The sequence below is a fragment of the Urocitellus parryii genome, chromosome 5 (genome assembly GCF_045843805.1).
Source record: "Urocitellus parryii isolate mUroPar1 chromosome 5, mUroPar1.hap1, whole genome shotgun sequence".
NCBI lineage: Eukaryota > Metazoa > Chordata > Mammalia > Rodentia > Sciuridae > Urocitellus > Urocitellus parryii.
This window is the reverse complement of record NC_135535.1, coordinates 20,978,944-20,996,500: the sequence shown is the minus strand read 5'-3', so window position 1 is coordinate 20,996,500 and position 17,557 is coordinate 20,978,944. Positions and strand designations below refer to the sequence as shown.

Sequence of the window (17,557 nt, the reverse complement as noted above, 5' to 3'; positions counted from 1 at the left end):
TTGCAGGACAAATGTGTTTTAAATTCTAAGTAATAAATATGTTTTAATTTATAAGTGACTTTCAAAAAATGCTAAAATGCAACTGATTTGTAATTTCAAGATAGATATCATCTATTTTAGATTTCAAATGGAATCTTGTCTAACATCATAAGCACTTCATTAATATAAAATTTTTATTTTGTAAAACCTGTAAGTATTCATGTAAAAATTACTTTTTAAATATTCATAAATAATTTGGCGGGGTGGTTAATAATATGATGCCTTACAAAATACAGTGCAGAAAAAAAAGGAAACCAAAAAAAAGGCAGGCATAGGAGGTAAGTTTAGCCATGGAACTAGATTAGCAAATGTATTCAGGGAAACAGTGTCATAACTTATTTAAGTAACTACATGAAATAAATGTTCTCAAAATAGATATGGACAGGAGTTGGGGCTGTAGCTCAGCGATAAGGCACTTGCCTGGCATGTGTGAGGCACTGGGTTCGATTCTCAGCACCCCATTTAAATAAATGAAATAAAGGTCTATGAACAACTAAAAAAATTTATATATATATGGATAGTCATTATGCTTCATACTTTTAGTTTTCACAAATAATACGACATACTTAACACAGTCTATTATTGGCTTTTGTGTAAAGTATAAAGTTTCTCTAAGGTTCTAAAAGTGAGTAAATGGTTTATATCATAATAATGTATTTTCTTTACTACCAGTAGATACTATCAATCCTTCCTCTATAGGACAAAAGTAGATTTATAAATCTTAATTTTAAGTTTATTGATTCTCTACAGTTTTGCTTGTTATTGTGTGCATATAAAAATCCATCATGAAGGCTGGGGATGTAGTTCAGTGGTAGAGCACTTGGCTAGCACATGTGAGGCACTGGGTTTGATTCTTAGCACCACATAAAATGAATAAATTAAATAAAGGCATTGTGTTCATCTATAACTAAAAAAAAAATTTAAATCCATAATGAGGGATGGGATTGTGGTTCAGCAGTAGAGCAAGTGCTCACCTTGCATGTGCGAGACCTTGGGTTCGATCCTCAGCACCACATAAAAATAAATAAATAAAACAAAGGTATTGTGTCCAACTACATCTAAAAAATAAATATTTAAAAAATCCATAATAAACAAGAATCTCTAACTCATACTTTAGATTCTGAGCTCATAAGGGAGAATCCCCTTGGGATTTGCAGATTTTTTAAATATACAGATTTAACTTTCTTTCTCCTACTATGACTTAAGGAGTGACTGAGGAGCTAGACACATAGCTTGGCTCTCTCAATCTTTTTGAAGAGGGATTAGACTTTTTTATAGAGAATATGGGGAAGATTGACAAAGGGAATTTTCTTTGGGACCCAATAAAATTATGCTCAATAAAACTAAATGAACATAACTAAAGAAATTATGACTCCAAGTATTATGAGAGTCTGACAATAGAGAGACCATCACAAATTATAAGTTATACATCAAAGCATTTCTTCCACTGCACATTCAATGAGCATAGAACCCCAATGAAAATTAGAGAAAAACAAAGAAAGACTGGCATTCAATAGTGGTGGAATCTGATAATCTGACAATGACCAAATCCCATGCCATTTACGTGTACATACTGAACTACCAAAGACAAACACTTTGTCTTCATTTCCCCTCTTACTTACTACACTCTGGCTTCCATTTTTCCCAAGTTCTTCCTCTGAAATCTTGCTCAAGTTATCTAAGTAGTGATCTGATATTGTATGGCACAAATCTTCAAAAGAATAATCCTTTTCTTGACAGAGCTTTATTTCATCCAAGAGTTTTGATAGTTCTCCAGTCACAGTTTCACCTATAAAAAGACAGTAATTTTATCAGATTTCAACAAAGATTACTGCTGAAACTTAACATTAAATAATAAAAATATGAAAACTCAAAATATGATAAATGAGAATAAGTAGAAGGTATTAAACTATAACACAAGAATATTAACAAACAAGAGATTCCAATTTTGCCTGTATTTATTCTTTCTCAAATAGAAACAAGACTTGAAAGTTTACATAGTTGTAATACATAAAACACCTGGAATTATAATTCCTATAGCTTTATTTATTATAGGAATTAATTTTTAAGTAATCTTTTACTGGCACTTTACCTCACTGACAGAATCATCTGATGATTTATTAACAAATTTGAAATTGTACTGAGAGCCTACTTCCTAGCTTCAATAAACATAAGTAGAACTTTAAACAAAAAAAAATTAGAAAAGTAGAGAATCATAACTTTAAAATGATATAAAGAGAAAACACAGAAGGAACAAATAAATAATACATATAACCTGCCAAACATGAATATTTCATAGGTTATATGTAAATATTAACTTTTCTTAGCAGTCTCAGAAAAGTAAACATTCCTCTAATTATTCTGAAAAACATTTCAAGCATTTATACTATAGATCTTATTATTTTTATTCTGAAATAAAATATATTTAAGATCAGTTGACCATAGATGTATGGGTTTATTTCTGGGTTTTTAAATTGTTTCATTGGTCTGTGTCTATTTTTATGCCAGTGCTATGCTATTTTTATTACTACAGCTCTTCAACAAGTGTACCAAGAACTGAAAATACATAAAAAATGGTCTCTTTAATAAATGGTGTTTAAAAAATGGAATATATATGTGTGTGTGTATGTGTGTGTGTGTGTATCTCACATAAAATTGTACCGTTATCTTACACCATATACAAAAATCAACTAAAATAAATTAACTTAAATGTGGAAATTGAAACCACAAAACTCTCAGAAGAAAACACAGAGTAAAAGCTTCTTGACATTAATCTGAACTATGATTTCTATTTTTGATACAATAGCAAAATTATAGATAACAAAATCAAAAATAGACAAGTAGGACTGAATCAAACTAAAAAGTATTTGTACCGCAAAGGAAACAACCAGTGAAGTAAAAGGGCAACCTAAGAAACAGAAGAAATTATGTGCAAATCACAGATCTGATCGGTATTAATATCCAAAATGTATAAGGAACTTAAACGTCTCAATAGGAAAATATCAAAAACTTGAATAAAAAATGAGCTAAGGTCCTGAAAAATCATTTCTCCAAAAAAAGACATGCAAATGTGTCAACAGGTATAAGAGAAGGTATTCAACATAATTAATCATCAGGGAAATGTGAATCAAAACCACAATGAGATATTACCTCACATCTTTCTTATCAAAAAAGATAAAATGAATGTTGGTAAGACTGTGGAGAAAATAGTGGAAATGCAAAATTGTATTGCTATAATCAAAAATTATATGGTTCATTGTAGGGCATGGCTGCCTGCTTCCTTGTCTTGAGGCCGCATATGTGGCTGGGAGGGCTCCTGGCAATCAGCCAGGAGGCGGTGCTGTGGGCGGTTATGGAGGAGGCTGACCATCTCCAGGATAGGTCCAGGACTCTTCTGCCCTCGTGGACAGCTTGCTCATGCCTTTCCTTACAGACTATGGAATGGGTGTACACATGAACTTGCTCCACCGCTCTGACCTTTATTCTGATTGGCTCCTGTGCAGTATATAAGCTGTGTGTACTTCCTTATTAAACGAGATCCTGCTTTGACTGTTCTCCTTGGCACGTCTGATTGTCCTCCCGGGAGGGAAGGAGGGAGGACTGGGTGTGGGCGGCCAAAGGACCTTTACCTTTCTTGGCTTATCTTGGTCAGGGTGTGCTTTTCCCGCTTCTCCTGCTGGTCAGGAGGGGGGGGCCAAAAACCCCGACAGTTCATCAAAAATTTTAAAATAGAACTACCAGTGATCCCACTTGTAGGTATTTATTCAAAGCAAATATAATAATAACTTTAAAAGAGATATGTGTGCCCCCATGTTCACTGCAGCATTATTTAGAATAGCCAAGATATGGAAACAACTTAAGTGTTTATTGTTAAATGAACTGATAAAGAATATACTCTGTGTGTGTGTGTGTGTGTGTGTGTGTGTGTGCGCTCGTTTGCACCTAATACTGTCCATATTGTAATCCAGTGTCCTTCACTCTTAAAAGAAGGACATCCTATCGTTTAGGACAATATGGATAAAACTGGAGGACATTTTGCTGAGTGAAGTAAGGCAGACACAGAAAGACAAATACTGTATGATCTCAATTATATGTAGAATCTAAAAATGTCTAACTCATGAATGCAAAGAGTAGAAAGGTGGTTGCCAAGGGATGGAGGGTGGAGATAATGGAGAGAGACTTATTGAAGGGTTAAAAATTTAGATAACAGGGGAATGAAAAAATTCTGGAGATTTAATGTATAGCATGGTGACTATAGTTACTAATATTATATTATATACCTGGGATTTCCTAAGTAAGTGTTCTCACCACTTTAAAAAAATTAACTATGTGAAGAGATAAATTTGTTAATTAGCTTTATTGTAATAATTAATTCATAATGTATTACATATACAACATTATGTTGTATGCTGTAAACATAAACATAATTTGTTAAGTAAACCTCAATAAATCTAGAAAAAAATACATCTATTTTAAAAAGCTATAAAATATTACTTCATATGAACTTCATTACAGCAGGGCTGCAATATGCTTTGCCCACTGCTGTATGTCAGGTCTGCAAATGGTCCCCAGCGAGTAATAGGGACTGTATAAATTTTGACTGAATAAATGTATAAAATATAGAGAATAGGATATGACTCATATGAGGTTTTCACAACTGATAGCCTTCTTATGCATACGTGACAAATTTGGACATACAAGTGTAATATAGTTTCCAGGCTTTGTAATTAGATACTCACTTTTGGTATTTTGGGAAGGAGATTCAACAGGAGATGAAATGCGGGTTTCTTGTGTTGTATCTTCCTGTACATGCTCTTCAAGGGCTGTTGCTCTTCCCACGCCTTCTAAATATTCTGTGTATATATGTTTTTGAGATTACATACTTGAATTCATTTATGTTAAAAAAAGTAAATTCATTTATGTCAAAAAGTAAAAGTTTTTTTTTTACTTCTGATGATCCATTTTCCATTTATTTCCTCATATCTTAAGTATATCTTAAGTTTTCAAAGAACTTCAAAAAAACCATAAGAACTTCGTGATGTGTCATTAATTTGAGATCTTTAAATACAAAAGATACTTTGGGAAAAACTCATGAACCCTTTATTTTGAAAACTAAACTTATCACATTATTTTCTTAAAATATATCTAAGGCTGGGGATATATAGCCCAATGGCAGAATGCTTACCTAGAAAGCATGAGGCCCTGGGTCAATCTCCAGTACCACACCAAATAAATAAATAAATAGAAAAATAAGTAAATATAAGTAAATCTAGATGGATTTAATTTGAACTAGGATGTAATAGAATCCTAGTTTCCTTAATTTTTTTTCAATCTGAAGGTTTAAAGCTCTCTGAAAGATACTTTGAATAGACCTGACTATTCAAACATTTCTGTTCATCTCTATTGAACAGAGATGTTCAATTCAGATGAATTCAATCACCTATCAGGTAATGTGAATGAAATTGGGTAAGTTTATTTTATAATAGTGTTATAATCCTTTGAGGTAGGCATAATTTGCATATTTAATTTTACTTCCACAAAGTAAATTCATTCCTATTATTCTTGGAGTTATGTCCCACACTCATTTTTACTTTTTTTTTAGTATTTTCGGTTGTCAATGGACCTTTGTTTTTTATATGCAGTGCTGAGAATCAAACTCTATGTCTCACACATAATAAGCAAGCACTCTACCATGGAGCTACTACCCCAGCTCCATCATTTTTCCTTTTTTGATAGACATAATAATAATAATAGCAGTTAAAACATAAATACTGCTTACTATGCACACAATATTTGATATACTTAGAATCAAAGGACAAATCTACTGGACAAATTCTACTGGAAAAGAAAGCAACCTCTGGAATTCTATCTTCAAAATTTCTGAATAATGTGGCAATTACGTAAACTGAATGACAATTTTGTAAGGTAGTAACTTTATCTATAAATTTTACTAAAAATTGGCCTTATTTTGATATCAAATTCTTTCATTAGATTTAAAATACAGCAGTGATGTGAAATCAAGGAATGTAAAATATATAATATGTTTACATCTGAAATTTGCCAACAATTTGAAAAATTTTAAGGGTGTCTCATATCCCTATTACAATCTCATGTATCTAATGACCCTTCACCATTTAAGGGAGCAGAGATAAGTTACTCCTATATATAATAACATACTCATGAGCCAGTGCAGTATGTTAAAAAATGTGTAAAATTATGTCATGACCTCTTTTTAGTGGGAGACATGTATTTTACTTCTCCCAAAGGGCACAAGGCTCAATTTTGATGTTTTGTTATATACAAGCTTCAGTTTTTTTGTGTTCTTAAGTTCAGCTAGACTCAACACAAGTGCCTACAGGAGTAAAGGGATAAAAATTATGTGTACCACTTTTATTTTTTAGTTTTCATTCAACTTGATTTTAGCTTGAATTTATATGAAAAGTCATACTTGGATTCTCTGATTCATCTCTGTATGTATTTGACTTGCAATTAACTTCTTTATTGACAAGAAAATTGTAGGGACTTAAACTTCCATGAAAGGTTTTGGAAATACAAACAGACTATAATGATCATTTGTTCTTTATACCCCTCTTTGACCTTTGTTGACTCCTGTTTTTACATGTCCCCTGTCCTAGTTGGTTTTAAATCATTTATCTTGCTGCAAGGATAAAGGTTGTTAAGTTTCCCAATAGACTTCCAGTGAAACCTACTCCTCCTCATTCCTGTTATATACTGTTGAACAAGTAGAAGCCTATTAAAAAGGGCAAAAAGAACATCTGGATTTTTAATGTGACATGCTACATGCCAAGCCTAATCATCCAGCAAATGAGAACACATTTAAACCTAAATTTTTCATAAAAGTTTTAGATCAAATAGAGAAGTATACTATACAATTCTGCAATAAAAACTAGTACCTAAATAGTAGTCAAATCTTTGAGAAACCAAAAACTGGAACTACGAATGTTCTAAATGACCTTTATCAAAAAAAAGATTAGCAAAACTGAATTATCTTGTACTACTGGATTAGGAAGGAAAGAATTCATGTTCTTTCAGTTAAATACAATTTTTGTTGTTGTTAATCTATCATTTATGAGATTCCAACATGGTGGCAGGCGCGGAGAGATCAAGTCTCTGACCTCTTCAGATGTGCGGGCAAAAGGAGTCGTAAACAATCTAAATTCTGTTTGCTCAGGATCACTAGGCAATGCTGAGCTGACGTGGATCTGGGGCGAATAGTCTGGGCCTCTCAGAACACACACTGAGCCCAGATCGGATGAATTCAAGCTCCCATTCGCCTGCTTCCTGCAGACAAACAGCTGTGACTCAGCACTAATCCATCCGGCTGAAACAACTGGTCAGCCCTTCTGATCCTACACAGGTAAATGCCAACCGAGCCTTCATAGGTAGTGGCCACAGGTTTGAAATGGGGCTTGGGAGAGACAGTAAGGACCCACCTGTTGCATTGGTCACCCGGCAAAGGGAAACGAACTGTCGCCATTTGCAAGAGATACCACCATGGCAGAGAACTGACGTCACCAGACTGTGGCGGAGGAGATAACTTCATTGAAACCTGCGGCTACAGGTGTGTAATCCCCTAGCCTTCCCTCTCCACACATCGGGGAAATCATAAGGGCCCCTCCCAGCTCTCCCATGAGCGCGATAGCCAGACCAAGGAAATCAGACGTGGCGCGGGACCCGCGGCTCCAAACTCCTGGCTACCGCTCCCACCAGTGCGGACAACTGAGGTCTCTTGCACCAGCTACTGGGGGCGTGGCTACCGGAGGGCAACTAAAATTTGCTGAGGATTCTCAGCCCCAAGCTCTACAAACTTAGGGTCTGAGGGAATGGCGAACAGGGAGAGTGTGCCCAGTTGTTCATGAAAACAGGGCTCCCGGAAGCAGCAGACCTGGCGTGTAGCCAGTATTGTGGTGAGCGTCACCGGTGAGAGGGGCCTGGCTAGAGGAAAAGTGGGGAAGTGACTAGACACAAGAGGAGGCCCTAGGCAATCAGGATTAGAGACTCGCCCAGACTCCCAGGAGGAGCTGCTGCACAGTGATTGGTTCCCGCGTATTGACAGGAGAAACTTGGCCTGGTGGGCACAGCGCCACCTACTGGAAGAGAAGTTAATCAAACTCTAAGACTGCATTTATTAGTTTTTTTTTTTTTTTCTCTTTTTTATGATTTGGGTTTTTTCTTTCATTTTCATTTTTCTTTCTTGTTGTTTTTTAAATTTTTTTCCAATTTTTTTTAAATTTTTTTTCTTCTAATTTTAATTTTTATTTTATTATTATTATTTTTTTATTTTTTTATTTCCTTTTTTTTTCTTCTTTTGTCTTTTCATTTCTTTTCAATTTTCTTAATCCCCCTTCCTTGAATTCTACCTGCTTACTCTCATTCTCTTTAGTGACTTTTTCCCTTCCTTATAATACCTTTCCTCCCAAGCATCAAATAAATTTATAGGAGTAAACAGTAACTCAGCAGTCAAACAGAACAAGAAGTAACATGAGCAGTTTGAAAAAGCAAGGAAGGAAAGGAGTACAAACAATGCAGGACAGCCTGAATATTCAGGAGGACCTAGAGTCATCAGAAAAATGGTTATATAAAAAACTCAAGGAACACCTTAGACAGATGGAATGGAACCTTAAAGAGGATACGAGACAGCAAATTCAAGCAGCGAAAGAACACATTGAGAATGAATTACATAAACAGATAAAAGAAGAAGTTAAGCATCTTTATCAGGAGATAGAGATTATAAAAAATAATCAAACAATAATTCTAGAAATGAAGGAAACGATAAACCAAATTAAAAACTCAATTGAGAGTATCACTAACAGAGTGGAGCAAGTAGAAGCCAGAACGTCAGATAATGAAGACAAAATATATCATCTTGAAAAGAGTCTAGCCAACTCAGAAAGGCTGGTAAAAAATCACGAGAAAAACATCCAAGAGTTATGGGATAACATAAAAAAAACAAACTTATGAGTCATCGGGATAGAAGAAGGTACAGAGATTCAAACCAAGGGAATGAGTAACCTGCTGAATGAAATAATTACAGAAAACTTTCCAGAAATAAAAAACGAAACAGATATACAAATTGAAGATGCATACAGGACACCGAGCACACAAAATCACAGTAGACCAACAACAAGACACATTGTTATGAAGATATTCAATATACAGAACAAAGAGAAAATATATTAAAAGCTACAAGAGAAAGGAGGCAGATTACATTCAGGGGTAAACCAATAAGGTTAACAACGGATTTTTCATCACAGACACTGAAAGCAAGAAGGTCATGGAACAATGTATTTCAAACACTGAAAGACAATGGATGCCAACCAAGAATCCCGTATCCAGCAAAATTAAGCTTCAGGAATGACAATGAAATAGAAATCTTTCATGATAAACAAAAGTTAAAAGAATTTGCAGCCAGAAAACCAGCACTGCAAAGCATTTTGAGCAAAACACTACACAAGGAAGAAATGAAAAACGATAACCAAAACCATCAGTGGGAAATGCCTCGGTAAAGACAGAGGGCGAGGGGAAAGATAATCATGGAGAAACAAATTAAATTTTTTTAAAAAAGGATAAATAATCAAACATGGCGGGAAGTACAAACCATATATCAATAGTAACTCTGAATGTTAATAGCTTAAACTCTCCAATAAAGTGACATAGGCTGGTATCATGGATTAAAAAACAAATCCAACAATATGCTGCCTCCAGGAGACACATTTGATTGGAAAAGACATACACAGGCTGAAGGTGAAAGGATGGGAAAAAATATACCACGCACACAGTCCTCCTAAGCAAGCAGGGGTGGCCATCCTCATATCGAATAAAATCGACTTCAAGACTAACTTAATCAAAAGGGATAAGGAAGGACATTATATACTATTAAAAGGAACCATTCACCAACAAGACATAACAATTATCAATATTTATGCACCAAATAATGGTGCCACAACATTCATAAAACAAATTCTCCTAAAGTTCAAGAATCAAATAGACCACAACACAATAATTATGGGTGACTTCAACACACCTCTCTCACCATTGGACAGATCCTCCAAACAAAAGTTGAATAAAGAAACTATAGAACTCAATACCACAATCAATAACCTAGACTTAACTGACATATATAGAATATATCAACCATCATCAAATGGATATACTTTTTTCTCAGCAGCACATGGATCCTTCTCAAAAATAGACCATATATTATGCCATAGGGCAACCCTCAGTAAATATAAAGGTGTGGAGATAATACCATGCATCTTATCTGATCATAATGGAATGAAACTGGAAACCAATGATAAAAGAAGGAAGGAAAAATCCTACATCACATGGAAAATGAACAATATGTTACTGAATGATCAATGGGTTACAGAAGACATAAAGGAGGAAATAAAAAAATTCTTAGAGATAAATGAAAATACAGACACAACATATCGGAATCTATGGGACACAATGAAAGCAGTTTTAAGAGGGAAATTCATCGCCTGGAGGTCATTCCTCAAAAAAAGAAAAAACCAACAAATAAATGAGCTCACACTTCATCTCAATGCCCTATAAAAGGAAGAGCAAAACAACAGCAAATGTAGCAGAAGGCAAGAAATAATTAAAATCATAGTGGAAATCAATGAAACTGAAACAAAAGAAACTATTGAAAAAATTAACAAAACTAAAAGTTGGTTCTTCGAAAAAATAAATAAGATGGACAGACCCTTAGCCATGCTAACGAAGAGAAGAAGAGAGAGAACTCAAATTACTAACATACGGGATGAAAAAGGCAATATCACAACAGATGCTACAAAAATACAGAAGACAATTAGAAATTATTTTGAAAACCTATATTCCAATAAAATAGAAGATAGTGAAGACATCGATAAATTTCTTAAGTCATATGATTTGCCCAGACTGAGTCAGGAGGATACACACAATTTGAACAGACCAATATCAATGGATGAAATTGAAGAAGCAATCAAAAGACTACCAACCAAGAAAAGCCCAGGACCGGATGGGTATACAGCAGAGTTTTACAAAACCTTTAAAGAAGAATTAATACCAATACTTTTCAAGTTATTTCAGGAAATAGAAAAAGAGGGAGCTCTTCCAAATTCATTCTATGAGGCCAACATCACCCTGATTCCGAAACCAGACAAAGACACCTCAAAGAAAGAAAACTACAGACCAATATCTCTAATGAACCTAGATGCAAAAATCCTCAATAAAATTCTGGCAAATCGAATACAAAAACACATCAAAAAAATTGTGCACCATGATCAAGTAGGATTCATCCCTGGGATGCAAGTCTGGTTCAATATACGGAAATCAATAAATGTTATTCACCACATCAATAGACTTAAAGATAAGAACCATATGATCATCTGGATAGACGCAGAGAAAGCATTCGACAAAGTACAGCATCCCTTTATGTTCAAAACATTAGAAAAACTAGGGATAACAGGAACTTACCTCAACATTGTAAAAGCTATCTATGCTAAGCCTCAGGCTAGCATCATTATGAATGGAGAAAAACTGAAGGCATTCCCTCTAAAATCTGGAACAAGACAGGGATGCCCTCTCTCACCACTTCTATTTAATTTAGTCCTTCAAATACTAGCCAGAGCAATTAGACAGACAAAAGAAATTAAAGGCATAAAAATAGGAAAAGAAGAACTTAAATTATCACTATTTGCAGACAACATGATTCTATACCTAGAAGACCCAAAAGGGTCTACAAAGAAACTACTAGAACTAATAAATGAATTCAGCAAAGTGGCAGGATATAAAATCAACACGCATAAATCAAAGACATTTCTGTATATCAGCGACAAAACTTCTGAAACGGAAATGAGGAAAAACACTCCATTCACAATATCCTCAAAAAAAATAAAATACTTGGGAATCAACCTAACAAAAGAGGTGAAAGATTTATACAATGAAAACTACCAAACCCTAAAGAGAGAAGTAGAAGAAGATCTTAGAAGATGGAAAAATATACCCTGTTCATGGATAGGCAGAACTAACATTATCAAAATGGCAATATTACCAAAAGTTCTCTATAGGTTCAATGCAATGCCAATCAAAATCCCAACGGCATTTCTTGTAGAAATAGATAAAGCAATCATGAAATTCATTTGGAAAAATAAAAGACCCAGAATAGCAAAAGCAATTCTAAGCAGGAAGTGTGAATCAGGCGGTATAGCGATACCAGACCCCAAACTATACTACAGAGCAATAGTGACAAAAACAGCATGGTACTGGTACCAAAAACAGGCGGGTGGACCAATGGTATAGAATAGAGGACACAGAGACCAATCCACAAAGTTACAACTATCTTATATTTGATAAAGGGGCTAAAAGCATGCAATGGAGGAAGGATAGCATCTTCAACAAATGGTGTTGGGAAAACTGGAAATCCATATGCAACAAAATGAAACTGAATCCCTTTCTCTCGCCATGCACAAAAGTTAACTCAAAATGGATCAAGGAGCTTGATATCAAATCAGAGACTCTCCAAATTCCTTAATAGGACTCCCATAGCACAAAAGTTAATAACAAGAATCAATAAATGGGACTTACTTAAACTAAAAAGTTTTTTCTCAGCAAGAGAAACAATAAGAGAGGTAAATAGGGAGCCTACATCCTGGGAACAAATTTTTTCTCCTCACACTTCAGATAGAGCCCTAATATCCAGAGTATACAAAGAACTCAAAAAATTAGACAATAAGATAACAAATAACCCAATCAACAAATGGGTCAAGGACTTGAACAGACACTTCTCAGAGGAAGATATACAATCAATCAACAAGTACATGAAAAAATGCTCACCATCGCTAGCAGTCAGAGAAATGCAAATCAAAACCACCCTAAGATACCATCTCACTCCAGTAAGATTGGCAGCCACTCTGAAGTCAAACAACAACAAGTGCTGGCGAGGATGTGGAGAAAAGGGTACACTTGTACATTGCTGGTGGGACTGCAAATTGGTGTGGCCAATTTGGAAAGCAGTATGGAGATTCCTGGGAAAGCTCGGAATGGAACCACCATTTGACCCTGCTATTGTCCTTCTCGGACTATTCCCTGAAGACCTTAAAAGAGCATGCTACAGGGATACTGCCACATCGATGTTCATAGCAGCACAATTCACAATAGCTAGACTGTGGAACCAACCCAGATGCCCTTCAATAGATGAATGGATAAAAAAAAATGTGGCATTTATACACCATGGAATATTACACAGCACTAAAAAAATGTCAAAATCATGGAATTTGCAGGGAAATGGATGGCACTAGTGCAGATTACGCTTAGTGAAGCTAGCCAATCCCTAAAAAACAAATACCAAATGTCTTCTTTGATATAATGAGAGCAACTATGAACAGAGTAAGAGCAGGAAGAAAAGATTAACTTTAAACAGAGACATGAGATGGGAGGGAAAGGGAGAGAAAAGGGAAATTGCATGGAAATGAAGGGAGACCCTCATTGTTATACAAAATTACATATAAGAGGTTGTGAGGGGAATGGGAAGATAAACAAGGAGAGAAATGAATTACAGTAGATGGGGTAGAGAGGGAAGATGTGAGGGAAGTGGAGGGAGGATAGTAGGGGATAGGAAAGGTAGCAGAATACAACAATTACTAATAGGGCATTATGTAAAATTGTGGATGTGTAACTGATGTGATTCTGCAATCTGCATTTGGGGTAAAATTGGGAGTTCATAACCCACTTCAATCTCTTGTATGAAATATGATATGTCAAGAGCTTTGTAATGTTGTGAACCACCAATAAAAAAAAATCTGTCATTTATGTACTAGCTCTGCCATTTAGCATAGCATATATGAGTTTAAGCAAAACAATCTCTCAAGGCTTCTGCTTGTTTTATGTGCAAAAAAGCAGAATAATATCTGATTTACCTGCTTCACAGAGTCATAGAAATCAGACAAAATGATAGAAAATCTCTAAAAAATCATTCACACATAAGATAATACTTAGTCATCATTTTATATAACCTATTAAATTCAATTTCATCACTAAATATTTATTAGATGTTTTAAAAGTATTTTAATAATAAATAGTGAATAAATACTTCAATTTTTTTTAATACTAAGTACTTGGAAAACAGAAACAAAACATTTAAAAAGTATTATTACTTTTAAAATTTATTAGGAAAAAAAAAGCAAACAATAAGTTCATTCAAAGGTAAACACTAACTCAAAAAGCCTGAAACCGGGCTGGGGTTGTGGCTCAGTGATCGAGTGCTTGTCTGGCATTTGCAAGGCACTGGATTAGATTCTCAGCACCACATATAAATAAGTAAATAAAATAAAGGTCCATGAACAACTAAAAAACTTTTTTTAAAAAGCCTGAAACCATGATAGTATTATTTTAATCTTGAATTTAAGCAGTTCTTTTACCTTGTAAGAGTGTTGCAATCTGGAGGGATTTCTGAGATGGATGTTCTTTCAGAATATCTAAGACAGTTCTTCCTAAGCTATCCTTTATGTTGGCATCAATTCCTGAAAGAAAAAGGAAAACCCACCAGATATACATCACTAAAGGATCCTCACTATCGACATAGAACTGCTATAATTTCAAACATATATAGACCAAGCACTGTAGATGATTTTAAACAAATTAAACACACACAAAGATTAAGCTACCAAAGATTAAGAACATTCTTGATAATGAATTAACTCTCAAAGGTCACTAACCCAATGCTTAAAACCGCTTTTCAGGGCCCTATAATTTCTTTGGGGTGACAGCTAGTTAACCAAATAGTACACTATCAAACTGAAAAATATTATTGATTTATAATGACAATTCCTAAAGTATAATTGGTCATGTGATTTATACTGTATCATATGGTGAAAATATTTAATAAATAATAAACATATACTACGTGAATATAAGGAGACTCTTATTCACAGAATTTTAAAAATATAATTATTTTGAACAATTGTCCAAATACTTTTTCTCCAATTACAAAGCCAAATACTCTCTGATACTTGTTTATGCTGGATTATGTTCAATGTCAGTCACACTCACCATTTACCTGAACAAACTTCTTGAACTGTATGACCAAAATACAGTAATTAAATATTTTAGTTCTGAAAATATTATTATAATAAAAAACATTTTAATGTAGCGAATAGTTTGCAGTACCCCCAAAAACTTTATGAACTTTTCAAACACCAAACTGCAAACAAATTCAATGTAGGATCTGGTCCCAGATGTTAGTTCATCATAAGATTATTAAGTATTTGCTTAAATGTGTGTTCAGATGTATGACCAGCACTTATTTAATTGAGTGTCTCAAATTATTTATTATATCACTACACTGCAGAATCAAACTTAACTATGCATGAAATGTTAACTTTGTATAAAAGCACATCACAGTACAATAGTTAGTCAATGTTTTTCATTTTATTTTTTTTACAGAGGAAAATAAACATGTGATAGTCTATAACATGAATGACTCACATTGATGATTAAATATGAATTTGTGATTTTTCAATTCTTAAAAATATCTGACCTCAATTCAAAATTTATTTCATCACAATCAGAATATACATATGAAGATTAAAAAGCCTACTGTGCTATTCCTTCAAAGCACTGCCTCTAAAAGGTTCCCTTTAAATTAAGTCACAGAACCAACAAACAATTGCTACTCAGATGATGAAGTAACTAGAAGGAAAATTGTTACCTTAAGGAAAGGGAACTCAAATCTCTGTTTCCCATAGTTCACACACACACACACACACAAAAAAAAAAACCTAAGAGAAATATGATGTTCAACAAACCAAGCAAATTATTATAATTTCTCAGGGACCAATACCTTCTTCTTATAGAAAACAGAGATCTCTGTGTTAATTTCTCTAGTACATTTAAATGCAACTTAAATCTATAAAATAATAATTTCCAAGACCTTTTTAATGGATGCATCTATTGAATAAAAAAGTACACATTTATATCAATTTTATCTAAACACCAGAGGATCAATTCTACATCTCTGCAATTTGAAGAAAAGAAGAAGAATCATGAATAAAAATGTCACTTTCCTTTGTCTATTCCTGAAATAGAGTATTTGGGAGGACAGGCTCTATGAACCATGATAGCTACCTGTTTCTAACAGAATTCGCACAACATCCACCTTTCCAAACAAAGCTGCTTCATGAAGGGCACTCCCCTTTTCTGTCTGAAAAAAAAAGAAACCACAGTTGCATTTAGAATGCTTAGACATTTTATTATTCTGTCATTTTATGTATTCATGCATATTTTCTATACTCTCAGCACTCCCTGACTGAAAGGCACTATGAAATAAAGAAGAATTACTAGAAACAAAATCCAAACACTTGAGTTTGGAAATTACCTCATCACGTCTGAACTTGTTATGTTAAAAAGAAACTCACCTTCTCTAAACCTCTATTGTATGCAAGTATAAAATAAAGGTAAGTAATGCTTATTGTACAAGGCTTTTGTGAGTATCCACTGAGTTCATTCAATCACCATGGACTTATTAAACACCAATTACATACCAATAACAGCTGAAGGATGTTCTTTAAGTATGGAACAATAATCCTGGCCCTCTTATATCCACATTCCAAGAGACAGATGCATAAGTAAATATTTATGACATATGAAATCTAAACAATTAAAGTGACTTACAAAATCTGGATGATGATCTCCAAGATTTCCTCACCAGCCTCTCCTGTACACTAAAACCCTCTCTCAGACCTCATACTCTCTCCTCCTATCATACTGAACTTAAGGATATTAGTATCATTTTCTGTTTTCTTCCCCAAAGGTCACAAATGCTGGTCCCTTCAACTGGCAGGATCTAACTCGTAACCCTCTTGATCTGGCCATCACCCAAACCACTAGCATGAATCTAGGGAGTTGGCACTGGAAAAAAGAATCTGCCAACTCATGTAAACCCCACCCTATTTTTTAACCAGTCAGACATATCACAGTGAAACTGCAAAACACATCTCAGGAAAACTATAAAATACCTAAGATAAAGACAACATGTTAAAAACACCCCAAGAGAAAAAAAATAATTGTCTAAAACGAAAATCAGACCTACAGCTGACTTCTCAATAAAGCCAAAAGAAATTATAATATCTTCCTGTGACAAGAGAAAATCACTGTCAATCTAGCATTCTACTTCCAGCCAAATTATCTTCCAAGAATGAGGGTGAAATAGCATTTTAGGCACAATAAAAATGAGTTGTGGATATGGACCTTTACTAAAAGAATTTCTATGTGATTTAAGTAAGGAAAAAGATTAGAAATACAAAAAGTAATGATGAATAAAGGGAATAATTAACTTAAGACAAAGTCTAAACAAACTATTATAACAATAATGTCTATTTTTCACAATAATTTGGTTCCCCAGATACTTAGATACAGCCCAGTATGAAATGGAAAAAGTGAAATGTACTATTCTATACATTGACTCTCCACCATAAATTTAAATTTCTCTTTCTGGAAGAGGTAGATATAGAAGATCTCA

The 17,557-nt window shown here is 34.2% G+C and overlaps 1 protein-coding gene across 6 annotated transcripts in view; it reads right to left on the bottom strand.

Annotated features, from left to right (window-relative positions):
- Positions 1-17,557, bottom strand: part of Anks1b (ankyrin repeat and sterile alpha motif domain containing 1B) — a 1,073,357-nt gene that overhangs the window by 870,961 nt on the left and 184,839 nt on the right. For all 6 annotated transcript variants that reach the window (XM_026398716.2, XM_026398722.2, XM_026398739.2 and 3 more), the window contains exons 5-8: positions 16,165-16,240; positions 14,460-14,561; positions 4,779-4,892; positions 1,662-1,828 (exon numbers count right to left, since the gene is read on the bottom strand). In XM_026398716.2, coding sequence (XP_026254501.2) covers positions 1,662-1,828; positions 4,779-4,892; positions 14,460-14,561; positions 16,165-16,240 — 459 coding nt within the window. The remainder of the gene's footprint in view (positions 1-1,661; positions 1,829-4,778; positions 4,893-14,459; positions 14,562-16,164; positions 16,241-17,557) is intronic.